General features: G+C 38.6%; 1 protein-coding gene across 1 annotated transcript in view; it reads left to right on the forward strand.

Moving 5' to 3' along the window:
- The window catches only part of plxdc2b (plexin domain containing 2b), a 150,021-nt gene extending 132,806 nt beyond the window's left edge, over positions 1 to 17,215 (forward strand). The window contains exons 12-14 of the mRNA XM_030123138.1: positions 2,177 to 2,215; positions 9,793 to 9,959; positions 14,364 to 17,215. Of these exons, the coding sequence (XP_029978998.1) occupies positions 2,177 to 2,215; positions 9,793 to 9,959; positions 14,364 to 14,483 (326 nt within the window). The 3' untranslated portion in view covers positions 14,484 to 17,215. The remainder of the gene's footprint in view (positions 1 to 2,176; positions 2,216 to 9,792; positions 9,960 to 14,363) is intronic.
- Positions 17,216 to 17,764: the final 549 nt, after the last annotated feature.

A 17,764-nucleotide genomic window follows, 5' to 3' on the forward strand; every position in this document is an offset into this window, starting at 1 on the left:
GCAATTTAGATCATCAGTGATGTACTATAGTTATACATCTAAATTAAAAGGAAAAAAAGATCTGAACATGGAGCCTGCAGTCTCATGTTGTGTTGTTATCCTTGACTTTTAGGGTTATATCACATATGCCATGATTTTGGCCAGGTTGATCTATATAGTGATTTAATGATATTTCTAACCTTGGATCCGTAGCCCATTACAAAATGAGCTTGTTCTTAGTAGATTTACAGGTTTTTCCAACTCTGACGCTAGCACTTGATTAGTGTTGGTAGAAAGGCATTTTCATCCAGAATGAACTTACAATTCAGATATCTAATCAAAAAATATATGTATATTGTCAAACAAAAATCATTCAAAATTTCTCTGTGGTATGGCTAACAAAGTAGGAAAAATAGACTAAACATTGTCTTCTGTCTGAATGGTTGTAGTGTTCTAATAGTCAGCACTAGCTGTGGTTCCAAAGTGATTAAAGCTGTGATTGGTTCAACAGTCAGAGCCCAGACTGTGGTTAAAGCGGCAAAAGGAATAATATCAACAAATGTTTGGTCTTGGAACGTGCTGCAACATCGCTCAAGGAGCTGACCTCGCCTGCTCTGAATTTATAGTTAAAAATTAAAAAAAAAAAAAAAAAAAAAACCTGGAAAAAAACAGTCACAAAAGTCTTTCTCTTAGAGCATAGCAAATGAAAACCTTTAGAATTTGTGATGATTTTTAAGATTAAAAATAGATGCAGAGTCTGGACTGTTATTTGATCCTTCTCACTGATGATATATAGATACCTTGTCTATTAATGATATCTATTTTTATTATTTTATTTTCATACCTTTCCTCCAGTGCCCCCCCATTAATCATCGTGTGAGAGCTGACTTTAAATGGAGCCCCCGTCGCAGTCGGGGTGCTCGATAGGCCGCTGCGTTAAAGATGGATGCAGTGAGTTCCAGGAGGAGTGTAAAAACTGTCCAGCTGCGAGGGAAAACATACTGACTAATGCCTCAGATCAGACCAGGGTGTGGTGACAAGACTAACAAATAAAATGTGCTCGGACTGTGTGTGTATGTGTGTTTGCATCGACAGGGTCAAGAGGCCGTGCTTTGCTATTCGTTATGTATCTGACACCTACAGCTTTGGCTCCTCTGACATGCTCTGCAGATCAGACTCGAGGTTGTGTGTCTTCAGCTGGAGGGGTCAAAGGTCGGGTGAGAGTGCACATGCTGCTAACACACAGCTGGATTAGAGAGCGACAGGAAGTGAAACAGACATACAGCGAGGAGACGAGTGTGTGTGTGTGTGTGTGTGTGTGTGTGTGTGTGTGTGTGTGTGTGTGTGTGTGTGTGTAGGTGTGCGTGTGTGTGTGTGTGTGTGTGTGTGTGTGTGTGTGTGTGTGTGTGTGAGCGGAGGTGTGGTCGTGTTTGGATGTGAGACGACCCGACACAGAAGGTTTTGATGTCGTTTCTCACTCTGCTGACACTCAGCTGAACTCCACGTGTATTCCCTCTGAGGAAGTATGTTGCTCATAAAGATAAGCTCAAACGCTGCTCCTTTTCCCGTGTACGATCCAGATCCAGCACGGCGAGGCCAGACTTAAACGCCCCCCCCCCCCCCCCCCCCTTTTCCCCGAGCAGCGATTATCATCCATATTCATAACTGTCGCTCTGGTGTGGGATTGACTTGGACTGAAACGAGCGGTTGCTTACAGTACCACATCCCATTTAATGATTCATCTCAGACACCAAAATGTGGTTGGTTTTACTCTTCGGAAATTGAAATAGAAAATCCTTTTGAATTAGATGGTTCGCTAAAATATTTCTCCTGCTGTACGCTCTGAATTTGCATAATGTGAATCCTATGGTGTGTGTAAATTTCTGCTCCCTTTCGAGTAGAAGTGGGTCACGCTACATTTCCATATTTCATATGTATAGTTAACCCCAGACTGCTTTTATGTGTTGAATTATGCATACCCAACCATTATATTCAAATCATAAATTTTTAATCAGCTTTTAAGTGTGGTAAATTTCATGTTGAAAGGAGGATAGCCTCTAATGAAATGAGCTTAATCTGATTTGAGACCTTCAGGGACGTGTTTATTTTTTCCAGCGCTTCAAAAACAAACTACAAAGAGAAATATTGATTGTTATGTCTCACGCTGATGCTTCTTCATGTCCTTGTCTCCTTACAGATGATACCAAGATCGCACTGCATCTCAGAGACAACCAGGGTAGGTCCATGTCTCACGCTGCTATAATATAATGTCTCGTATGTGCTGGTTGGTGCTGTGTCTGCTGCCACTTTTATGACTGTGTACGTGCTTCGTTTTTGTTCACTGTTCTATCTGGAGTTTCTGCGGGTCGATCAGCTGATAAACTCTATCCAGCTGCGATCAGTTCAAGTGTCTGTTCTGGTGTGAGGACCTCTAAGACTGTGAAATAGATACGTACTGGTCTGTTTGTGCAACTTGATTCCTCTGGTTGGAAATTACAGTTCAATTCAGAGTGCCTATGAGAGACCTTATTACTAACTGAGGTCTTCAACCCTTGTTCTTTTGTGTCTATATCTACATAAATGAATCATGAGACACCTAGACACGCTTCCCTTCCCTTTCAGTCAGCCCCATGGGATACTAATTTGGAGGAAATGTAGATAGCTGGCAAGAATGAAAGACAAATATTTCCTTGATGCTGTTCAGATGATGCCATCATTTACACAAATGATATCTGTCAATTTAAAGATAATCACGCTTTGTTGTAAAACTGTCAGATCATCAGACTGTGAAAAAATTTTCAAAGGTGGCGTTATTTTAACCCATAAAGACCCAAACAACCACTGGCAACCAAAATCATCTACCAATATAAAATGTTTAATAACTTCTGATCCATTAAACCTATCAGTCCATATAAATTGTTGATGTAAAATACAGATAATCATCTTTTCATGGTCATCAGATATGACCCATTTGGACGTTCAGAGGCTCCATAGTGAATGTGGAAACACCGTCATCTTCTACAACATTGATTCACCAGTAAAACCCATGGAGTTGGATCAGTGACAGTGGATGGAGACACTGGGTTTATGTTCAGTTAATGATAAATTTTGTTCAAAAAGTAACTTTTTCCTCATTTTTCTGTTTCTGATATTTTGACAAGTAACTTTAAGATGAGCTTTTAAGAACATCTACATAATCAGTAAATTAAACATAGGAAAATACCTTATTTTTACTGAAGAAACACATAACACAGAGGATATTATTACAGTAAATGGTGATAAATCATTTAAGAAAGGTACAGAGAGAAAAATCCATTTGGGAACTACCACAAAAGTAACACTGGGTCTTTATGGGTTAATTTAATCTCTACACAAGCTGCTCAAAGTGTCTCTGCAGCTTCAACACAACTATGGAACATTTTTGTCTTTTAACCCATGTTAATAAACTTGTTGCAGCAGAAACATATTAACCTTTAACTGTTTTTGGAGTGATTTCCAAATGATTTTTTCTTTACATTTAACCTTCCCTTAGTGATTTATCACAATTTATTATACTATTATTGTCTGCATTTTGCATTTTTCAGTGAAAACCAGGTATATTCTTATATCAATTTTACTCATTGTGTAGATGGTCAGTAAATCTCAGTGTAAATCTGACATTTTACATCAAAATGGACAAAAAAGAAGAAAGAGTGACTTTTTTTTTTTGGAAAATCTATCATTAACTAAATAGTGTCTCCATCCACTATCATTAGTCAAACTACATGGGTTTTACTGCTGAATCAGGGCAGAAGCTGTCATTGTTTCCATGCTCTGAACGTCCAAATGGGTCACATCTGATGATGATGAAAATCTGAGAAACTGCATTTTACCTTAATATTTTCAATACATTGATACAATTAGTGCTTCGACATTTTAGGTCTTAGAGGATTAATCACTGCAGTAAATATCCAATGGAAAGATCATCCCATTTTGCTTAAAACTACATTAAAAATTATACACAACAATGATAATTAAAACCATTAAAATAAGCAGCTAAAATCAATGAATAGATTCATCAACTGCCATTTTTAATCACAATTAATTTGATCTTTATTCTGTAGTTGATCTATAACGCTCACTTCCAGACTTCATTGTATCATTTAAAGTAAGCACAACAAACTGCAGCTGCTAATATGTGCCAAACACTCAAATTCTGAAATGACTTCAAAGTGTATCTGTTTCCAGAGATAGCTTTTCAAATGTTTCATTTCCTGCTTGAGAGAAATTGGAAATCCACCACTTCTATCACACTTCCATTATACAAACGCTGTGTGCCTCCCATCTCTAGACCACTCTTACAGTGACGCCTGCCGCTTTGATTACATCTTTTCTGCATGGCATTCTGGTTTTTACCACTCTCCTTTAACACGTACTACCTGGCATAATGTTATAAAAAGGAGGAGAGTAATTGTGTGGAAGAGGGAGTTATAATTTTAAATGAAGCAGGAGCTTTCTGCAGTCGACTGGGGTGTTTATAAAAAAGATTGAGATGGGAAGCACTCCTCTGTCAGACCTCGATTAGTCTTAAAGCGTACCTGTACTGGTCATGCTTTCGACATTAATTATGCTTTGTGTATTACTTATAAGCAAAAGAGGCACAAATTCAGTAAAAATCACCATAAATGCACCACACCGGACCTTTTTATTATGTACGAGGGCAGAACCTATGGGGAGCAGCCATTGTCAGCCATAAGTTATGTAATAATAATAATGGATTAGATTTCTATAGCGCTTTTCAAGGCACCCAAAGCACTTTACATTATTGATCCATTATTCATTCGCTCACACATTCTCACTCTGGTGGTGGTAAACCACATCTGTAGCCACAGCTGCCCTGGGGAAGGCTGACGGCCAAACGGCCCCCCCAGTCACCACCAAACATTCATATGCATTCATACACCAGTGTGAATGACACTGGAGGGTGAAGTGTCTTGCCCAGGGACACAACGGCACATGACTTGAGCGGGGTTTCGAACCGACAACCCTTCGGTTATTGGACGACTCGCTGTACCTCCTGAGCCATGGTCGCCCCATGTACTGTCATTGTTTCCGGGTAATGACCAGTGTTGGGAGTAATGTGTTACAAAAGTAATGCATTACAGTAACAGATTACTTTTTGCTTTAACACAGTAGTGTAAGGCATTACTTATCAGTTTTCAGTAGTATTTTACTTGGTACATGTTCAATTGCGCTTCAGTTACAACACATTTTTTGGCCATAATTTAATTGCTAAAATGAAAGAAAAAAAAACAAAACAGCAAGACTGTGAGACATTAAGGAATCAAAAGGCAGGAATGTTCTATTTCCTGTTGGTGTTCAGCCAATGGGTGAAGAAGACAGTCCATTGTCCACATGGACGTATGCTCATTACTAACCCTAACCCTGCTTTAAGAAGCTAGTTAGCATGATCCCTGTGATCAGCAATGACAAGGTAAGGTAACTTTTCTATGACTAGTTAGTTCTTTATGGATTGCAGATTTATCTACCGATGTCCTCTGCATTGCACTCCCTGTTTGAACATGTAAAATGTTGAAAAAAATGGGTTCTACTGTGCATACGCCATTTATGATGCGAGTCTGAATGTAACTCAAAAGTAATACAATAGTCATGTAACGCATTACAATTCTGACACAGTAATATTGTAAGGTAAGGAATTTCTTTAGCATAACAGTAACAAGTAATCTGTAACGTATTACAGTTTGGAAGTAACTTTCACAGCACTGGTGATGAGTGCGAGTAAACAAGCAGCAGTCAGTGAGACAGACTGAGTGAAAAGCAGGCGTTTGCGCTTGTTATTTGTGCAGCTGTAAGCTTTGCACTCCACCACTGATCTAGGAACACGACCCAGCACTGGCCGATAATGCATAGCTGTGGGAACCCATTTCAAATGGGGAGTGCTGTGAGGATCATGCCAAAGGTGACACAAAATCAATTAGCTTTTCAATTGATGAAAATATATTGTTTAACTATTAATGTGATATTACTTGTGTAAGATAAATAAATAATAAAAAAAAAAACATAAGCTACACTAAATATAAAATACATGAGTAACTGACTGAGCAGTGACTCATAGAAAAGCCAGATTTACACAACACTGCAGCAAGTACGAACAACTGTTCACTTGCAAAGTAGACAATAATCTGAAGCACAAGCTAACACACAACTGGCGGCTGTGTAGGCTATTTTGGCTGCTCAGAAAGCAAGATTTACAAAATAGACTACTTTAAGAGCATGGACTACTGATAAATAATAGTTGAATAGTTCTGGGGCGGTTTACGCTTTACTATTCCTTTAACTCTCCGGCAGCACCGACACACCAATTAATCGGTCGGGCTCTTATTTAATTTATTTGGAATGTTTTGTCCTGTGACCCTGCGCACCCCTACTTCCCATGGCATTGCAATAATGTGTCATCTTAGACTAGTTTCTACTGCACGGGGTCAGTGACCAGTCCATCACAACCCAGGCAATCAGATAATACGACGTTACTGCATCACTACCGGAGCTAGAACAGCCCATGAAAGAGGAAACATGTTTATGGGCCATGACAAAAGTTACAGGATGGAACTACTGTTATATGTGATGTTTTGAAATAGCTGGCAACGAAACTTCACCACAGGCACCCACTGAGGCATTGGGCAGGTGTAGCTTTTGTTTTCGTATCACTCAGCCTTACCGAAGCCACCTCTGACCCTGAGCGTGGAAAGAAATACTGAGGTGATAACAGCTCCGACAAGGCTGAAGATAAGAAACAACAGGAGCAACCTGCTATTTCTGAGCAGCTCCTACTGCTGTTTACAAAGAGTCTGAAGTATGGCTGCCATGCTCATATTGTTAGTTTTCTCACATCCATTAGCCAGGTGAGGGAACCACAGCAGTCGTCCGTTACAGCTGTGGCGCTAATGTACAGAGGAGCTGAATAGAACAGCTTGGCTGAGCATCTACCGCTCTCCAAAGGTTTAATGTATTTTATTGCCGTCTAAGAGCTCTGCTGTCCATTAGTGTTTACCCAGTCTCATCAGGTTTTTGCAGACAAAGCTAATGGAATAAATTCAGTCATTTGCTAAAGATGTGCCATTTCTGTTTTCTCTGTGTCCCAATTACATTCTACTGTGCCACGATGATATACATATTACTAAACATTTCTGCGTGTATTATCTCAAGAATTATTATTATTAGGATTGGGATTAGACACAAAAGCAGAATGTACTAATGTCACTCTTTGCCAGGTTGTTTTTCTCTAAAAAGTAGAGTCTCTGACTGGTCTCATTAAGACTGACAGGCTTAGAGCGTGAAATATCTTTTATTTACCACTAAAATGCATTGTTAAAAAAAAAAAAAAAATGGATTATAGACAATGGAGGCAATCCAAATAACACAAAAAACTCTAAAAGTAATATTCCTGAATAGGGCTGGATGATAAAACAACAGTGATATTTATGGGGATGTTGTATCATATTCTCAGCGAAATCACTCATAAAATTTTTCCCTGTTTTGTTGCTTTATTTCATTTTACTCCTGCAGAATTTGGTAGTAGAAAATGACAGTGCCAGCTTTTTATTGATTGTATTAATTTATTTTGCACACATTGATCAAAGTCAGAATAAAACAGTAAAGGTGCAGGGAGAGGCAAAAAGCCTAAAATGGCTGGTTTTAAAGCCTCCACCTTATAAATAGATAAACCTTCTAAAAGTTATGAGACTTCCATTGTCCATCTACATTCAGAATTCATTAAAAAAGAAAATAAATAAATACACAAATAAATAAATTTTATATATATATGTTTATATATATATATATATATATATATAGACATATGTCACAGTAGAGATTGAAATCCAGTAGGATTCCTAATCCTACTAGGACAGATAGTAATTTTAGTTTGTCCTAGGACAAACTACAATTACTATCCATTGGTCCTATTTTTCAGCTACCCACTCAGGACCAAAAATCAGTCCTCAAACTTGAAAGAATTAGTAATTTGATTTGATTTATATGAAATGTTTTATCATGATGGAATTTTTGGCCGTATTATCCAGTCCTATCCCAGAGCCGCAAATTATCCTTTATCCTATACTTTGTTCTCCTCAGAATCGCTGTACTTTATGAAATGGCCATCACACAGTGTCAGTGACTGGCCACCCACTCTGGACAGGCCTGATTACTGCCCATTTATTGTGTGCTGGTAATCAATGAGGCTGGCAGCCGGTGGAGACGAGTCGGTGGGATGACAGGCTCAGCGGCGGCTGAAGCTGCTAATTAAAGCCAGGGATGAGTCTGGGGAGAGGTTGTCGAGGGACCACAGAAGAAGAAATCTGCAGCTGGTTGAATAGATCTGGGCTGAACCAGTTATAAATCTGTGTGAGATACACTACAAGGCCAGAACCCACACTGTTTGTTTCATAATCACGTCATTAGTTCTTCCCTGCAATGATCAGCATCTCTCTTCAGGGACACAGCACTAAGAACGCAGTGTTCCTCTGTTTCCTCTTTTTTGGGGGAGTGGGGGGTAAATTTGTATTTTATGTATTCTTGCAGCTGACAAATTGCAGGTGAAAAAAATCCTTTGTTTGTTTTGTTTGGATATTGCTCCACTCCTCCATAGATGAAAACAAAGATTCCCTGTGGGTTATAGGACGCTGTTATCATCTTCAGAAGATGTGCTGTGTTGAATTTCACTGAGGTTTTCACACAGAGCTTGAAAGTCCGACGTCTTCACATTGTCAGTGAAGGACAAGCTCATTGTTTACTCACTCTGCAGCTTCTCCAGTCTACATTTCCACAACTGAGCGCTACAACAACACTATCTGCTTCCACAGATCTGCTTCATCCTCCTGTCATGAACCGAGCTGCTAACCTTAGTTTGGATTAGCTCTTCCTTGTAAGCAACGGAGAGGAAGATGAGTCGTGAATACCCAAACAGACCATCATGTCTCAGAGTGTACAACCTGTTTAAAACAGAACTAAATTTTTTTTTAAATGTATAAATACCTCAATTCCCACTTCATCTGATAAGCACAGAACAATCCTGAAGATAACCATGAACCTGCCGCTGACCTTTTAAATGTAATTTGTTAAGAGCTCTACGTACATACATTATATACTGGTAATGAAATATAATTTAAAAGTACAATATTGTAGTTATACTGATGAATAGTGAGTGCCCCCTGCTGGCTAAAGTGGGAACTGCAGAAAAAATAAGTGAAGAGGAAGCCAAACAACACAAATCTATTGGCAAAAAAATATCATAATTAAATTTCCTGTCATTCTCTAATATAATGAATTCACTAAAGCATCTCATGTGTTAGTAAAAACAAAAGACAAACAGAGCAACACAAGAAAAACTAACAAATCAGTAGGAAGTCTGATCATATAAAGGGGGTGACTGACAATACATACAATAATACCCATGAGCTTCAGCTGCCATAGCCATTGAGAAAAGTCCTCAGACTGCTTCTACTGTAGCTGTGGAACCAGGACAAAATGAAAGTGTGATTAAACTAAAGTGAAATTGAAATGCAACACAGTAGTTTGAGTTTAAACTCCAATATAATTAAACTAAATCTTTTCAAATTCTCAAAAAAAAAAAGGGGGAAAAAAAGCTTAACACACACACATTATAATTCCTCCATTGAAGACAAACATCTAATCACAGCAGTGACTGTTAGCTGTAACTCTCTCTATGATATAAAAACGTGTACATTATCTCAGCATCTGTATCTCTATGTGACGGGTGTTGACACATTTGTTTTTTGTTGTTTTTTCTTGAAGCGATGCCAGCAGACAACTCTGTGGACCGGACACCGGGGACACACCCCCAGCACACCGGCCTCATCCTGGGCATTCTCCTGGTCATGCTCATCATGGTCGCTGGCGTGTTGGTCACTGTCTACATCTACCATCACCCCACCTCCGCAGCCAGCATCTTCCTCATCGAGGTGAGCACACTGGAGTATAGGTGTGTGGAGGAGGAAAATTCCAAGGTTGTTTTAGTCACTTTTTATTCTATGTATTTTTTCATTTCTTGCTTTCTTACATTTAGTATGTTTGAAAATTGTTAGATGTAGTTTTTATTTTTTCAGTTGGACAAATGTGGTTAAAAAATCATGCTGCCATTAGAATAGAATAGAATAGAATAGAATAGAATAGAATAGAATAGAATAGAATAGAATAGAATAGCAGCAAAAACACAATATAAAATGCAAAAAGACTATAAAAAATATCACACAAAATACTGAAAAATGTAGGCATGTGCAAAAACTACAGAATAAAATATCAAATGTACATATAATACTAAAATACTACTAAAAACTACTGAAATGTACAAAACACTAACTCTATACTACAGATGAGAAACATGTACAACAAATAAAGATATATACAGGCAGTATAGAATATATACAAGGTAAGATTAAGGACAAGAAGGTGCATGGGTTGTGAATTTGGGATGTACTGAACATCAGTATCAGCTGATATTTGCTGATATCATGATACCAATATCGGTATAGACAGATAACTTATCTTCTCTTCAATGGTAGCAGATATTTGTCTGTCATATTCCATTAGGTTTTTTCCAGAAATTAGTTAGAACCTGTGTTCACTCAAAGATAATGTGATGAAGATTTTAAAGTTGTATTTACATACAAATAATGAAGATTTCTTTTTTAAGGTCATGATAAATAACAACAAAAACAAAATAAAGATACTGATAGTAGCATCAGTATCGGCTGTTGGCTAAAATGTAATTTTAAATATCATTATCGGCCAACAGTATTACCATCACACATCTCTAAATGCCATTAAAGTGGGCAAAGTCAGTATTCAGTCTGGTGTCTTTAGTCAGTGTCACTACACCCAAAGTGTCACTGAAACAGAGATTATGTTTATTTTTTTTCCCATTTCTGATCTTAGATCAGACTTAAATATAAATTGCAGCCTTTAATTATAATTACAGCTGGATTAACTATGTAACCCTTGTTTCAGTGACACAGTTTTCTTGTCTTTTTTGTAAACAGTCAGACAGTCAGTGGTCAGAGATGAGAGTTGAATAGGTCAGAAACATGTTTGATTTTCAAAGTAAAGCGTGAACTGTTCCTGTGCTTCCTTCTGTCATGAAGCACCACGATGCATGGTGGTTGTATAGAGCCATAAAAACACTGGAAGGAAAACTATTTTTATATCCAACCAGAATACAAGGCATAGACCTGAAATAAACTGACCAAGATGAAAACTAAAACCATTAACCAAACACACCTCTATAGTCTGTTTATTTTAGTTCATTTTGCAAATATAGATCTTTTCATTGTTTTTCAAGCCTCATTTTTATTACATTTCAGGTCCCAAAATGCTTTTTCACACATTGTGTCAGTTTTCATTCATGATAATAACCTTAACTGACTTGTCTTTCATTGAAAAGCTCCTCTTTATTCAATTCAATTCTCATTTTTAAACAAATATGACTTGCGCTACCCCTGTGTTTTCTTTTTCCTCTTTAGCTAGAAAGAAGACAAATCATTTATAACCCTCTGAAATACAAGACTAGCTTCCTAAAAATGCAGACGGTCATCACTTGCCAAATGTGGTTATTAAGTTTGGAATGCCTGCAAATACTTATCAGTTGTAATAAGACACAATTTTCAGAAACTTTCATACTTTCCAATGCAGGAGAATCCAAATCTGTCTGCTCTAAGTCAAGTCAATTCCAGACTGGCTGTCTAGCGAACTGTATAAAAACAAACCATCTGTAAAAAGATTTGTCTCCGGACAGAGCTCAGTGCATTTTATTCCTCAATTCCAGCCTCATAAATATGCATTATGATTTTCAGAGGGGGATGATGAAACTGCGGTGCACACAGCGTTTGGTAATGAATGAATTCCCTGAGGAAGAATAGGTGCTGTTTGAAGGGAACTGTGCAAGTAAACTTTATTTTTACAAAACTGAAAGCATCAGACATCTTCTTGTTGGTTTTACAAGGTCGCTGCCACAGTGAACGTCTGTCTGTTATCGTCTTGGCACCGTTTATGCTGAACTCTCGAGAGAAGAGTTATTATTTAGGTTTTATTGTCGCTGTTTTAACGGATTTGTCTTGGAATTATACAACTTTTCACCCGAGCAAAGCAAGATGAATGAAAAGAACTCCTCACTCTCCCTTTCTCTATGTCGTTGAGTCGTTAAAATGACATAAATCTGTAAAAACAGCCCAAAAACATATATTAAGCATACATATAAAACATAAAACTAGTGAAACAGAAGGATGTACAGTAGAGCATTCATTCAGATTATTTCCACATGCAGGACAGTGTATGTTGGACGGACTCACACTAATAGTTTTTGGACGTGTGTGTGGGTGTGTTTGGTGTTTTAGCCACAGCATTTCCATACCGAGCAAGCAGGAAGCGTTCCCATAACGTTGGCTAACATCACCTACAACTATTAATGTTTTAGATGATGTGATATTCCAAGAGCTTTTTCAGAACGTTATCACCAGGCTTTATGTTCACCTTTTGTGCACAGGAGCAACAGGGGGTGAAAGTTTTACAGCACTGACGTCATGATTGTAGAATAAGTATAAAACATCTGGTACTGTCTGTAAAAGACTGTTTTGTGGAGCTTCTATTGCATGGAACAGAAAAGGAGCATGTGCAGCTCAGTGTATTGTGAACCAAAAGACAAAAAATGTATCTGGCATAAGAGTGTAAACCTAAAACCTAACACAGATGCAACTGCAATGCCACCATTTCATCATGTTAATGTATTATTTAACATTTGTGTAATGTTATTAAAGGACATTATCATACTTCTAAGAACAGTTTTCGTTCATGTTTTCGACTTTCAGCTGAAAACATTCAAAGAACCACCGCTCACTGATTAATTTGACATCTCAAGTTTCAGTTTATGAATAATCCTTTGGAGATCTACTTTCTTGTTTTTGTTAGATGTACAGTCATGGCCTAAAGGTTTGGCAGTGACACAAATTGACTCTTTGCATAAATGTGTTTGATTTGGCAGAGAAGGTCTTTGAAACTTATAAAATACTTACAGCTGTTCTTCAATATACCACAAAAACACGTAGAAATAAAAGAGAAGAAGCAAAGCTTGCAAAAGTAAAATTACTGTCACATGTTTTTCCAGTCATGGTCTTTTTCTTTTAACTAATAATGCACAAGATAACCTCCTTGAAAGTGCTAGTTTGGATGATTTCATGTAAACAAAAAATCCAGTTAAATCATGAACAGTTTGGTGAGAAAATAGAGAAATTCCACACCAACAGGCTGATTAAACAGCTAAAACTGTCTACAAAACACATAATGTAACAACTGCGTATTAAACTAGAATAGAACAGAATAGAATAGAATAGAATAGAATAGAATAGAATAGAATAGAATAGAATAGAATAGAATAGAATTGAATAGAATAGAATAGAATTGAATTGAATTGAACAGTTGTGGACAGCTCACCCACATAACTGTCCCATAATGCAATGCAGTTGTGATGATGACAGATTATTAATAGAGCCCAGTATGTAACATAGTCAATTGAGTAAACAGTACAACAGTAAACAGTACAAAAGTACAGCAGTAAACAGTACAACAGTAAACAGTACAAAAATATGACAGTAAAGAGCACAACAGTAAACAGTACAAAAGTACAACAGTAAACAGTACAATAGTATCACAGTAAACAGTACAATAGTATCACAGTAAACAGTACAAAAGTACTACAATAAAGAGTACAAAAATATGACAGTAAACAGTACAAAAGTACAACAGTAAACAGTACAAAAATATGACAGTAAATAGTACAAAAGTACAACAGTAAACAGTACAATAGTATCACAGTAAACAGTAAAAAAAATACGACAGTAAACAGTACAAAACTACGACAGTAAAGAGTACAACAGTAAACAGTCCATCTGATGTTCCTCTTGGTCTAGTCTCCCTCGAAAAAGAGAGTTTATCTCAAGGGACTTCCTGGTTAAATAAAGGTTAAATTAATATGAAATAAATCAATCTGATACAGAAGCCTCAGTGTCATGAACTCACAGCCTGAGCAGTGAGTCCACACAGATGTACTCTAGTCTGTATTTCCACAGACGTTTGTTGAATGTTTGTGCCTGTCGTCCATATTTTCCAGTATTTTGGACAGACCCTCAGTCTAGCACTAACTAGAACATTATTTGTAAAATTGTCAAATGCCTAAAAATAGTCACTTCCAGCTGGGTTGTTCTAACTGAAAATCCCAAAGACAAACCTCAGCTGTGACCTCTTACCCTTGACCTTTGGCCTTTTTGACCTAAACTTGCGGCCCCCTGTAATCCCATGTGCTCTCCCCCCTCCTGCAGAGACGCCCCAGCAGGTGGCCGGCCATGAAGTTCCACCGGGGGGCGGGGCATCCGGCCTACGCTGAGGTGGAGCCGGTGGGCCAGGAGAAGGAGGGATTCATCGAGTCCGAGCAGTGCTGAGGGAGGAGGGGGCGGACGCAGCACCGCAGCCCCCCCACCCCACCCCTCCTGTACCAGCCCTCCTCCCTCTTAGTGGGACTCGTTTGACACCGGGACCCCGCCGGACCCGCCTGCAGAGGAGCTCAGCGTACACAATGACTAGTTCAGACTGCAGAATGGGCCCATTAGCACTAGATGAACCTGGATACAGCAGCCGACGATACGGGGGAGCGAGAAAACCCTGAGAACTGACCCCCGACACTGTTCAGCTCCTGGTGGGGAGGGGCTGACCCACTGGGGGACCGAGGCTTTGACGTCATCCGCTCAGTCCACATTGGCTCAGAGTTTGTAGGGCTGCTCTGGAGGGACTGTACAGCCTGACTGCCTGGACTGCTACTGGTGGGAGCAGGGGGAATTATACATGATATATTTTCAGAAACAATACAGAGTATGTGAACAGAGATTTCCACTTTATTGTCGGTGGGGTTATACAGTATAGGCCTTCGTATATCCATCAGGTTTTGACTTGTTTTCCTTTTTCTTTCAGTGCGTTGTTTTGCCAGGGTTTAGGCACGTGTATCTGTACAGAGCGTGGGTATTGCTTTTCGATACCGTCGCTGGTTTTAATTGACTTTTCCAAAGCCTGTTGTGCACAGTGAGACTGTGGCTGTGCTAAACTCCCGTCGCTACGATTGATCGCGGCTCGGAGTGCAGCTCTGAACATTCAGCGTCGGTGTGGAATTAGTTTGTGGCGGTTGACTGGAGTTTCATTTTCTGAAAATGAAGTGTAGGATGTTTTTTTTTTCTTTTTTTTGTGTGTTCACTGAATATCGGTGACCTTTTTTTGTGTAATGGGTGATGGGCACACTCTTCTATCTTCTTTGTTTGATTGATTCTTTGACTCATTACATTTTTTTTTTTTCATTACTGCCGTGCCATTTTGTCCCTGACTAGAGTTTGCACAATTTTTTCCATGCACATTTTCTTCTTTTTTTTTTTTTTTTTTTCATTTGACATGTGGTACTAATGCAAAATTACAAGACAGGCGCTTGTGAGTGTATGCTGAATATATTTTCTAAAGTGTAGGTGATTCTTTTGTGTGTGTGTGTGTGTGTGTGTGTGTGTGTGTGTGTGTACCTGCTTTATGGGTGCATTTGTTTGAGCTGGCTCTGCACAGGTGATTCTTTTCGACACACTGGTCTGGTTTGGTTGAATTTACAGTGTGATTTTCCTTTTCCAGTACGTTGCCACAATAAACATCGACTTAGTCTGTGTCCATGTTAACGGTTCCATCCATGTCAACACATTAATGTACTGTATATACCGAGGCCAAAACATTTGCAGATTCAGGTAACTCATGGCAAACATCTTTAGTATAGCACTATAGAACTGATTAAAAGAAAATCTTTTTTTATTTTTTATGAGTGGCCTTTCTTTTGCTACTTTTTTACTCAAATGTGAATACTGTTCCAATCATTGCTGTCACAGATTAGCACACAAATCCAACTCATTTCCGCTGATCGATACACTTCGAAAAACCATAAAAGTTACGTTTTACACCAATGATTATCGACTCATTTTTAAAAGACGCTCAATATCCTGGAAATTCTACTGAAAAAATAGAACGTGCAATACTACACCCATTCAGTTTGACACTGAAAATGCATGAAAATAATCCTCGTCATCTGTTCTTTTTTTAAAAATTCTTTCACAATTACATCAAGACCAAAGACTAATCAGCATCAGAGTGAGCTTATTTTCAGATATTTACCTCAGCGTCACTACTCGGTATCCACATCGTACCAGTTAGAGGTTTACTGGTTGTAGTGGCATTTTGCAGCCATTTGCGGTGCATTAAAACCACTGCACGATTTTATTTGACATCTTTCATCTTGATGCAATGAAATCATTTCCATCCTCCAAATAGTTGCGTTAACAGATCAGCTATAATCTTCACACCCAAAGATGCACATACGAGTTAGGTACAAATATCCGATTCTAGGACTCACTGGCTGTTTTAATGCTTCTCAGCCTGTTTTTTATAAGTAGTTCTGATGTGGTCTCATTGGTGTCAAAGCAGGGTTTGTGCCAAAATGTACAAACCTCTAAGTTTTTAAACCTTCCTTTACGACAGTTCATAAAGTCCTAAAACTGCAGAAGGTTTTAGCTTAGCGGGCTAATGGCTTTTCCATACCTTCAGACAGATATGTTTTAATATTAGGACTGAACCCTGTGGAGAAATGCTCTTTGCAAGTACTCGGAACATCTGTTATTTGTACACTACCACCTGAAACTGCAAGTGTTTTAATAACCACTGTCACAAATGCAGTCAGAGGAAGTGGCTGACAGTCGGATTTGTTTGTGTTAGGTACGTCTAGAAACACCAGGAGGTTTCTAGCTGCAAAGTCTTCACTCGCTTCACTGGACTCAACTAACTGCTTCCACTCCCACTCTCTATAGCGTGTTCTCCCAGATGATGAAAAACGGCGCAGTGGTGTTGTTACGATGTGTAACCGCTGTGAGCTGTCGGTTTTTTTCTGACATACGACGTGGCCCGTGCACCGTGAAGTCACACAGACGAGAGTTAAAGAAACGTAATGATTTGAGCTGTGACCTTGTTTGGCTCTGGTTTGATCCTGACACTCTACAGCACACAACGGGAGTCCAAATCATACAGTATCATAGCGGTCTGTCATTTCTGTAACTGTTTGATTACTTTGATTTGAAATAATAAACAATGTTGTTTAAAGAGACTCATCCTCTTTTTATAGAGTTGTGTGGACATATTTCAAAGCACTGTTCATCCCTTCTTTAGAGGTTAAATGAAAGCTGTTCAGGTGGGACATCGCAGCTCAATAACTTATAAAGACCTAACGTAACCGGTGTCAAAACCACGTTCTGAAGGTCCTGGTCTGGACTCAGTTGTTTTTACTCTGCCTCGTCTTTTTCTCCAAGACGACCTCAAAGATGATTTTACTTCAAGACTGTCAACACTACAAACCTGTTACAATCCCACCTGTGCACTTAGTGATTTATGCCTTCACATCATCACTTTTATTTGAAACTAAGGCTGAATCTCAGTTCCCCCCTTGGCCCTACCCCTCCGTTTTGTGCGTACACATGACAGGGTAGTGTTGTTCTGATTCTCAATTACAGGATGTATAAAAAAAAAAAAAAAAAAAAAACTAGACATTTTGAAAAATTACCCCCAGTTCCGCATTTGATAGTTTTTGGAATTTTCTTTTATGGACGTCAGTAGGTAGGGGATTGAATAGAATAGAATAGAATAGAATAGAATAGAA

The sequence above is a fragment of the Sphaeramia orbicularis genome, chromosome 20, assembly GCF_902148855.1.
Source record: "Sphaeramia orbicularis chromosome 20, fSphaOr1.1, whole genome shotgun sequence".
Classification (NCBI taxonomy): Eukaryota; Metazoa; Chordata; class Actinopteri; order Kurtiformes; family Apogonidae; genus Sphaeramia; species Sphaeramia orbicularis.